This window comes from Merops nubicus, unplaced genomic scaffold (assembly GCF_000691845.1).
Source record: "Merops nubicus isolate BGI_N331 unplaced genomic scaffold, ASM69184v1 scaffold14831, whole genome shotgun sequence".
NCBI classification, from domain to species: domain Eukaryota; kingdom Metazoa; phylum Chordata; class Aves; order Coraciiformes; family Meropidae; genus Merops; species Merops nubicus.
The window spans coordinates 5,590-15,124 of NW_008590362.1; the positions used below are offsets into that span (position 1 = coordinate 5,590).

The 9,535-nt window shown below is 55.4% G+C and overlaps 2 protein-coding genes across 2 annotated transcripts in view; both read right to left on the reverse strand.

The window, feature by feature from the left end:
- Positions 1-1,985, reverse strand: part of TNNI2 (troponin I type 2 (skeletal, fast)) — a 7,249-nt gene extending 5,264 nt beyond the window's left edge. The window contains exon 1 of the mRNA XM_008949922.1: positions 1,971-1,985. Within this exon, the coding sequence (XP_008948170.1) occupies positions 1,971-1,985 (15 nt within the window). The remainder of the gene's footprint in view (positions 1-1,970) is intronic.
- A 5,907-nt stretch (positions 1,986-7,892) lies between these two features.
- Positions 7,893-9,517, reverse strand: LOC103782171 (synaptotagmin-A-like; the record flags this gene model as incomplete). Its single annotated transcript, XM_008949923.1, has 4 exons — positions 7,893-8,126; positions 8,212-8,345; positions 9,023-9,140; positions 9,341-9,517. Coding segments are annotated over 4 exons (663 nt in total), but the record flags the coding sequence as incomplete, so codon positions are not given.
- Positions 9,518-9,535: the final 18 nt, after the last annotated feature.

The following is a 9,535-nucleotide window of genomic DNA, read 5'->3' on the forward strand; positions in this document are numbered from 1 at the left end:
AGGGGGGGGTGGTGCTGAGGTACTGCAGGGAAGGGTCCCACCCACCTCCCCTGGCACTAAGGGGGTCGGCGTTAGGGAGGTTGAGGTTCTGCTGGCGCCCACCCCTCCAAGTGGAGAGCAGAACCAACCAAAGGAGGAGAAGATGTGAACCCAGGGAGGGGAAAAAAGACATCTGGGAGAGGCAGGAGGACGTTTTCTCAGGCACAGATCCTTTCCAACAGGCAAAAGATGGAGAACCCACCCACCTCCCCTGGCACTAAGGGGGTCGGCGTTAGGGAGGTTGAGGTTCTGCTGGCGCCCACCCCTCCAAGTGGAGAGCAGAACCAACCAAAGGAGGAGAAGATGTGAACCCAGGGAGGGGAAAAAAGACATCTGGGAGAGGCAGGAGGACGTTTTCTCAGGCACAGATCCTTTCCAACAGGCAAAAGATGGAGAAGGTTTTATCAGCACCCCCCTTTCTCCCAGCAGGTCACCTCCCCAAAAGTCAAGCGAGAGAACCTGCTCCCCCCTCACCCCTTTAAGAGCAGGCTGGGTCACTCAGAGACATGCAAAAAGAGCTCACCCAAGGCTGGAGAAGACAACCTGAGAGTCCCTCTGGCCGGACAGGACGGGCTGGTGAGCTGCAGGCAGCTGGCTGAGCAAGGAGGTATAAAAGGGCTTCTCGGGTGGCTCGGCAGAAAATCCCCCTTCTCTTTAAGGGCATGGAGACCTTCTCAGACCAATGATCTGCAAGAGCCCCCGCTGCACCTCCCTTGGCCAGGGCAGGCAGCCCCAGAGGAGAGGGCAGCCACCAGGACGGAGGGGTGGAGAGGGGGAGGACTTCTCCTGGTGGGGTGGGCGAGCTGGAGGAGCCCAGGAGGTGTTTTCCTTGGGAGTGCTGAGGAAGGAGCCTTCCTCTCCCTCTTCCTCCCACCAGCCCACCACTCTAGGTGTGGTTTGAAGGTTGTGGGGAGCCCAGGCTTGCTTGTACCCAGCCATCCATCTGTAAGGCCTCCAGTAAATGTCTCCTTGGAGATAAGTGTGGCTCATCCATGGACAAGGACATCTCCAAGGGTTTGGGAGCAGCTCTGCCTTCAGGAATGAAGAGGAGGAAGAACTTGCAGCCCACAGTCCACCACCAGCACGTGCAGGAGCAATCCCTGAGCGAGCCATCCATCTTTAGCTCATTCAACCTCACCCACCACACAGGGAACTTCTGCAGTGGAAGATTTCAACCCAACTAAGAGGTTTTTAAAGACCCAAACTTGTGGAGCTGCTGTGGGCAGCCCCAAGGGGCACGGGGGCTGGGGGAGCATCCACCATGGGATGAGATCTTTGAAGGAGAGGCGGGTGGGAATGGAGCTGGAAATATCCACCAGCTCCACTCACAGCAAATGTTCTGTGTGTGTGTGTGTAGGGGATCCCATGGAGACAAGAGCCCAAACAGCTCCTGCCCTCCTCCCCCAGCTCAGACGTTCCCCTCCTCTTCCAGAAGAGGTTTTTTAGACGTGGTCCCAACAATATTTTCCAGGCATCTCTCAGAGGTCACCCAGAGAGCAGCAAATCTGCTGCTGCAGGGTCCCTGTTGTGCCACCAGCAGCATGGTGCTGGAGATGCTGAAGGAAGAGCAAGTCCTCCAGCCAGGGCTGCTATCTCACAGGGGTTTGCCCCCATAGAAGAACTTTTGGTGGGGACAAGGCTGGGTCTGCTCAGGATGCGTCCCTTTGAAGTGTCAAGGGGTGGTTTGGGTCGTGAACATCTTGGTGTCAGCAGGTCTGAGCTCCCCACCTCCAAATCCACCCCGAGAGCCCTGGAAGGCCCAGCAAAGGTGCCATTCAGCAGAGGCTGTGGGTGGGTTTGTCCTCCTCTGGGTTCCCACACGACCACCAGTTGATGGGGCAGCACTGAGTGAAGGAGCCAGGCTTGGGAAGAGCTGTTAGAAGGATCGACCCAATCCAACCCTCCTCCCCACCCTCCTCCTGCACATCCACCTCCACCTCCCCCATGTGGGGAGCTCTGGGGAGACCTAGAAAACACAGTTAAGGAGGTCCAGGTCTTTCAGGAGCATCCCTCACTGCAGCCATGGAGGAAGACTCGTTGGTAGAGGCATCACTGCTGCAGTTCCACCTGGACTTCAGCAACCAACGGGCAGTTTGGCAGGAGGAATGGCTGCTTGTCCCACCTCAAACCAGCTTCTCAGCAAACAAAAAGAACCCAGAAGCCACAGCAAGCACCTCTGCAGACAGACAACGACCATCCTCACCAGTCACTGGTTGAAGACACCCACCCAGAGACAGCTTAGCCACCTCCCTTCTCCTCCCAGAGCCACCTCCACAAGCCACGTCCGACTCTAGAGGTAAACCAACACTTCATTGCTCTTCCCAAAGCTTCCACAGCTATTTTCTTTAGCTTCCTACACAGCTACACACTTCCTGGACACTGCTGGGCCACTGGTCCTCCAAGGAGCAGCTCAGGTCTTGGTAGAGGGATCAAATTGGGGGGGTCTTCCATGCCAAAATGCCCCCACAGCCAAGGAGTTTCCTTCAACCCTGTGCAACGAAGGTTTGCTGAACCTCCTGGAGTCCAGGCGTGCAGCAGAGCACAAGAGATGGGCTCCAAGTCCAAGGTTTTGGTTATCACCTCGTGGCAGGGAAGTGTTGACCTGAAATAGTTGTGTGAAGAAGTCCCACAGACAGAGGTTTGTAAGATCCAGGAGGAGTGGATGGTGAGGTGTGGGAATAGGGTGAGTAGAAGGTCAAACCTCCAAGTCTACACGAGGCTTTCCCTGGAGCAACCTGCTCTGGTGGGAGATGTCCCTGCCCATGGCAGAGGGGTTGGAATGAGATGATCTTTAAGGTCCTTTCCCAATCGTTCTATGAGTTCCTTGCAGAAAAATTCAAGGAAGACATCCAGAAGCTCCAGGGCAGGGAGAAGGAACAGAACCAGAGCATCACCTGAGGGCTTCAGTCTCCAGCAGTGGAGAAGGTGTGTTCAGAGCCAGGGTCAGGACCACTTGATGCCCAGCTCAGCCCCGGGCACACCCCTCACTCCTCCCAGGAGCTTTTCCTGCTTCCACCTAGGACACTTGCACCAGAAGGTGCCTCAGACCCCACCCTTTCTCCACAGACCCACGTCCAGTGGGTAGCCCCTCTGGAGAGCCAACACCTCTGCCCAGAGCTGGTCCATGCCCAAGCCTTCAGCAGCTGTTGTGTCCAGGAGGGGACCCCCCTGGCACTCCCACCCAGCCTGTCCCTGCACAGCTCTGCACACCCTACACCTGACCACAGCCCTCGGAGCCTGCTGAAGACCTCCACGTGACCCAGAACCTGGCTGGAGAACAGGCTGAGACCTCTTGGTGCTCCAACAGGCACGGCTGCAAGATGTCTCTGCTCTCAGGAGGCCTTTCAGGCTCTCCAGGCTAAAATGAAGCAGGGGTGAGGAGACAAAAACCCAAAACCAACCCACCACAGGAAGAGGTGGCCAAAGAGATGAAGAGGAAGAGTGAGAAATGACAAAGCTCCTCCATCCTCAAGGTCACTGCAAACTAGAGGCCACGTAGGCAACAGCTCTTCAGAAATGACCCTCTTGAAGCTCACTGGCTTTCTGCACCACCTTTTAGGAAGCTGGGAGCTGGGAAGACCCCTCAGCAGCCTCAACTCCCTGCACCACACAGAGCCGTGGGAGAAGATGCATGGAGATGGGTTTGGAAGGTGGGGTGGGGTGGGATGAGTGCAACCAAAGAGAGAGACCTTCAGAGAAACCCTTGGCAAACATGACCACAAAACAGACTCTCCACGGGCTCTTCCAAGGGCCCATTTTTTCTCATCCTAAGCCAACCAGAGCTGGTGGACTTGAAGTTCCCACAGGCAGCTGGTTGCCCCTAGATAACTGTCTCAGACAGGGACCTTTGCAACGTCCACGTTGATCAGCAGGGTGGTGAAACCCTTGTTTGCAAACCTGCCACCTCCCCAGACGCTGCTCACAGGGCTGAAGATAGGAGCTGGGTTGTTTGCAGGTCAAGGTCTCCTTCCAGCTCAGCTGAACTCCTCTTCCTGCTGGACTTGGGGCTTGTTTCTGCTCCAATAAGTACCCGCAGAGGTTTCATCACCTCTCTGGGAAGTTAGCAAAGCCAGTTGAGAAATCCCCACCTCGTTGACCTGCAACAAGTCCTGGCTGAGGGGTACCCACTCAATTACAACACCCATCTTCTCCAGGGGGGGCATTTTTTACCCCAGCAGCATCAAAGGTACGAAGTCCTCGTGCTGCTTCTTCCATCTTCATCATGCCAACACCAAAAATATGGAGAAATGGGAGGTTTAGGGTGTGGTTTTTAGGTCTACCCACAAAGTTTAACTACAAGGAGCCATCAGGGAGCATCTTCACCCACCCATCACCAGTCCTGTTCCTTGGACCAGGCTGTTTGGGGCAGGAAGAAGTTCCCTCCACAGGAGGAACCCTCCTCCCTTCGTGGCCATGGTGGTGAAACGTGCAGCAGGATGTGAGCTGCTCCTTGGTGGGTGCCAGGACCCCCAGTTCCTTTGCATGAACCTCAACCAAAAGCTCCACCTCTGGGCTTTGAGCTGGGACGTTGAGGTTGGAAGAGAGATGGACTACACGGCCTTAAAAGGTCCCTTTTGAAGGTCTCCTCAACCCAAACCCTTCTGTGATCCTCATCTCCTTTCACCCCACACCTCCCTCCAACCACACAGGATAAAAATGACCTTGAAATGAAGAATCTCCACGTCTGCACAAGCCCCCACAGATCCAGGAGCTGGAGCTTTGTAAAAAGAAGCCCAGGCGTGGCCAAGTTCATGTTTTGCCCCTAAAATTCCACGAGATAAATCCTCCAGCTGATGGATATTTATAAAACAGGCACGTTTGCTCCTGGTGAGAAGAGCTCTGATGCTCTCCAGCTCTCCAAAACTGTGAGACTAGCCAAAAAAATATATCTGTGGCTGGAGGACAGCCAAGCCATCCCCAGGCTGAATGATGACAGCCCATAATCATCTCTGTCTCACGGCAGACAACTGGTGACAAGCCCGTGGAAGGTTCAACCTTCTCTTGGTGCTGCTCTCCATCTGATGTCCTGAAGTGCAGGAACAGCCAGCACCAAAAAAAACCCAAAAAATAAGCACTGAAGAAGGGAATAATTTGCTTTAGGAAGGACTTCTGGAGGTCAGAAGTCTTGGATTGGGGTGTGAAGAAATGAGATGAGAAATCTTCAGAGCAAACACCTCCATTTTTAGTGCTTCTTGTCTCCTTCCACAGACCTCTGCCTGGTCCAAGCCTGGCCACCGACCTGCCAAGCTGCTGATGAAATGCAGAGGGTCTGTCCCTTCCGTGATGGGGAGGAACAAACTCCTCATCCCCCACCCAGACACCTTGGAGGGTGCAGACTGGCTTTGGGTGGCTGCTTTTGTCCCCCTTGACCCACCACCAAACCCCTCTTTGTCCCCGTGGTGGAGGATCAAGCAAGAGCTGGTTCCTGCCTCGTGGAAAAAACCACCTGGGACAACCCCAGTGTCTCCACGCAGCTTCCAGCTGGTTCTGCAGCAAGAAGAAGGAGATTCCACCACACATCACAGCTTTTTGTCCCTCTCTCATACACTCTCCAGCTCCAGAAGAAGAAATCTGGGCTGGTGAGGGTCCAAGGGGGGCCACGGAGCAGATGGCACAAAGACCCAGCTCCAAGCACGTACCTGCCCTGCCCTCTAGATGTAGACATGGGAATCCACCACAAACAAGCTCAGGAGGAGCTGATTTCTTGCTCCTTTCTCTTCTCCTTGCATCTTCCACTGGGGAATCTCCTGCTGCAGGCTCTCCAAGTACCTGAGGGAGCGTTGGTCAGGCAGAAGATGCTCAGACACACTTGGCCTTGGTGGATGAGGGACAAGGAGGCTTGCCACGGCCATGGGGAGGTGAAAAGGAGATGCCTGGACGTGACCTGGGGCTGTCCACCTCCCTGGGAACAGGCTCCCAAGCAGGCTGTGTTCACTTGGGGTGAAATAAGCCCCAAAAAACAACCCCAGCTCCACCTGTCCTGCTCCAAACAGCTGTCAGGAGATACCAAGAGGGTCTTAGCAGAGGAGGAGAACTCTCAAAGCCTTGTTGGAACAGCACAGGGTAGATGGAGGAGAAAAATCAATACTTGAGGTGGAAAAAATCAATCATGGAGGAAGAAAAATCAATCCTGGAGGGGAAAAAAGCAGCCTCAGGAGAGCATTAAAAGCTGGAGCTGGGTGGAGATCCTCCCCACCCCTTGGCCTCTCCCTCTTGAGCAAACAAACCCATTTGTTGAGTTTTCCTTCACCAAGGCACAACCTGGAGCTCCCTCCCAGGTTCTGGCTGGTTTGATTCCCCCCCAAAACCACCGTGGGCTTCCAGGGGAGCAACAGATGATGCTGCTGGGGGGGGAGGGTTCTCAAGGAGGGGATGTCCCTGCACCTTCTCCAGAAAAATGGGTTGGAAGAAGCTTAAACACACACAGAGAAATAAGAAATGCTTGTTCCCACCACCTCCAGAAGCCCCTCTGGGTCCTGCACGGCCCTAAATCATCTCCCAGGCATCACCACAACCTGGTGGTGGGTTCAGGACCTCACCCCCACCTCAGGGACCTTCTCTTCTGCACAACCCACTCCAGGTTTAAGATTCCATGCCTGATTTAAGGCTGAAGCTTCAACACATCCCTTCAGGTCTTTCTCAGGTGATTGATTCCTTCCTCCACCTCACCAGCAGAAGCTTTTTCCCCAGCAGAAGCCACACTCCACTTGTTACAACCCTCTCCAAACCACCCTGTGACCTCTTCCCCCCTCAGAGCCACAGCCAAGCCTGGAGAACATTTATGAAGCAGCAGCCACAGCTTTCTGTGGTTCAGCTCAGGTCATGAATCTCTACCCAGAGTTTCCATCACCTTCCTCAGCTCCACCGTGTTGGTTTAACCCTTCCATGGAGCTCAAGGCCCCCAGACTGCCACCTACTCAAGGATGGGGAGGGATGGTGTCACCTCTCCAATGCCTTCATCCTTCTAGGAGGGTTCTTGGCTTACATGAAGGCAGAAAATCCTCCCAGATGACTTGAAACCTGCCCAGAAGTGATGTGAAGGCTGCAACCCTTCGTCAGGGTGGTGTGAGTGGATGGAGCTGAGGCTGCATCCTCACCTGCCTGGTCCATGGGGTTGGTTCCTGAGGAGTTCCACAGCTTGAGGTGCACCAGTCAGCACGGGGTGGGGATGGGCTAAGAGGGTGGACAACCAGTGGCTGATTTTCATGCAGAAAAGAGCCACTCTTGGACCTCCAACACCTTCTTTGTCAGCCTGTCCTCTCTGCTCAAGCCTCTTGAGGTGCTTCAAAATCTTGGTCATGTTTAAAACCTTTCAGAGGACCCATAAAGCCTTCTCAAGAACTCACCTCCAAGTTATTCTCAACCAAACAAACTGCCCACCCCAAGCTGCTGGCACGTGAATCCTCTGCTTTAAAAAACATCCATGGACTCAGTTCTGCATGAGCTTGAAGCCTTCTTTACTGAGAAGATGACAGAACCCTGGAGCAGCTGCCCAGAGAGGCTGTGGAGATTCCTCTGGAGAGGTTCCAAACCCACCTGGATGTGATCCTGCTGGAGCAGGGGGGGTTGGATGAGTTGATCTCCAGAGGTCCCTTCCCACCCTCACCATGCTGGGACTCTGTGGTTTGTTCTCTTTGGCCCACGAGCAGTTGGGATGAGCCAGCTCCTGCTGTCCCCTCTGCCCTGTGTCCACCCTTGCCCTGCTCCAGACACCACACAGGGCACGAGCTGCACCAGCAGCCAGATCACCTCTTGGCCAAAAAGACCCTCCAGGCCCCAACACGTCCAGAGGTTGCTGAGCTGAACCCCTCACCCCTCCTCAAAACCCTCCGGGAGGAGGAGGAGACCCTCAACTATCTGGAGGTCAGGGGCAGCTTGAGGTGGGACTTCAACCCCAGGGCTTTGTCGACCACCTCTGGGGGCTGGAGGACGTGCCACTGGGTGAGGGGCCTGCGTGGGTTGGCCAACATGTCAGACCAGTGCCTCAGTTGGTTGCCCGTGGCTCTGCAGCCCAAGAAGAGTTTGCCAATGGGCTCGTTTTTGGTCACTTTGTCATGATCCCAGATGGAGATGACCAGGTCCACGTTCTGGAGAAGAAAGAAGGGGGACCAGTGAGAGGGGGAACACCTCAGTGGGGACCTGCTCAGCCCCGGGTGCTGCAGGGGAACCCACCTGGATCTGGCTGAAGGGCACCTCGAAGACAAAGGCCTCGTTGAAGTAAGGGCTTAAGGTGTTTTTCTTCACACTCGTGGTCTTCTTCTTCCATTTCTTCCTGTTCAGGATGAGATGCACCTTGACGAAAGGGTCTGAGGAGAGAGAGGAGACAGCTGCCACAAGGGACAAACTGCAGCTGAGGAGCTGGGCCAAGAAACATCTTCCCTGGGACACTCCCCAGCAGAGCTCAGCATCCTACTCGTGTTGAGCATCCAGCCCTCGTTCCTTCAGCAGCCACCCAGAGCACATCTCCTCCCATGAGCCCCCATATCATCCAGCCATGACATCTCCTCCTGGGAGATACCTCCAGCTCTGCCCAAACATCTCCTCCTGGAGGACACCTCCAGCTCTGCCCAAACATCTCCCCCTGGGAGATACCTCCAGCTCTGCCCAAACATCTCCTCCTGGGAGACACCTCCAGCTCTGCCCAAACATCTCCTCCTGGGAGACACCTCCAGCTCTGCCCAAACATCTCCCCCTGGGAGATACCTCCAGCTCTGCCCAAACATCTCCTCCTGGGAGACACCTCCAGCTCTGCCCAAACATCTCCCCCTGGGAGATACCTCCAGCTCTGCCCAAACATCTCCTCCTGGGAGACACCTCCAGCTCTGCCCAAAGCTGGAGTATCTGTGCTGAGGCAGGCTGGGAGCCAGCTGAGGGCTGGCTATGGTGGTGGCAGCAGGAAGCAGGTCTCACCACCGAGAACTTTCAAGTCTTTGCAACTCTTGGTGCCATCATTAAGGGCTGGGCAGGAGCAGGGAAGTCTGACCTGAAAGGCCATGAGAATCCATCCTCTTCAGCTTCTTGGCTTCCAGGATGAGGACCATCAGCTTGCCCGTGCTGGGGACGTAGCGCAGGGAGAAGCAGATCTCACCCAGCTGCTCCTCCTGATGGACAGAAGCCAGGTTGAAACCCAAATGAGCACCAGGCAGAGGAGCTGGCTCCCCTCAGGAGCACCAAGTTGGCTCCAGGTTTCCTGGGTCTTCCTGCTCCTCACGCTTCCTCCCAAGGGCCCCGATTCTCGGGGTGCTGGCAAATGAAGCAACGCTGAGTTCCCCTCAGCAGTGTCCCACCCAGCAGGACCAACCTCCACTTTGCTGGCCACCACCAGGTCGCTCCACTGCTCGATGACGTGCTGCAGGCTGAGGCTGGCCAGGGGCAGCCTCACCTCCCCGATGATGTCGTGCTTGGCAAAGCGGTTGAAGTCATAGACCTGCATCACCAACGTGGATTCGGGCACCTCTGCCTGGGGCACCTGCAGGGGAGGACCCAAAAACTTGGA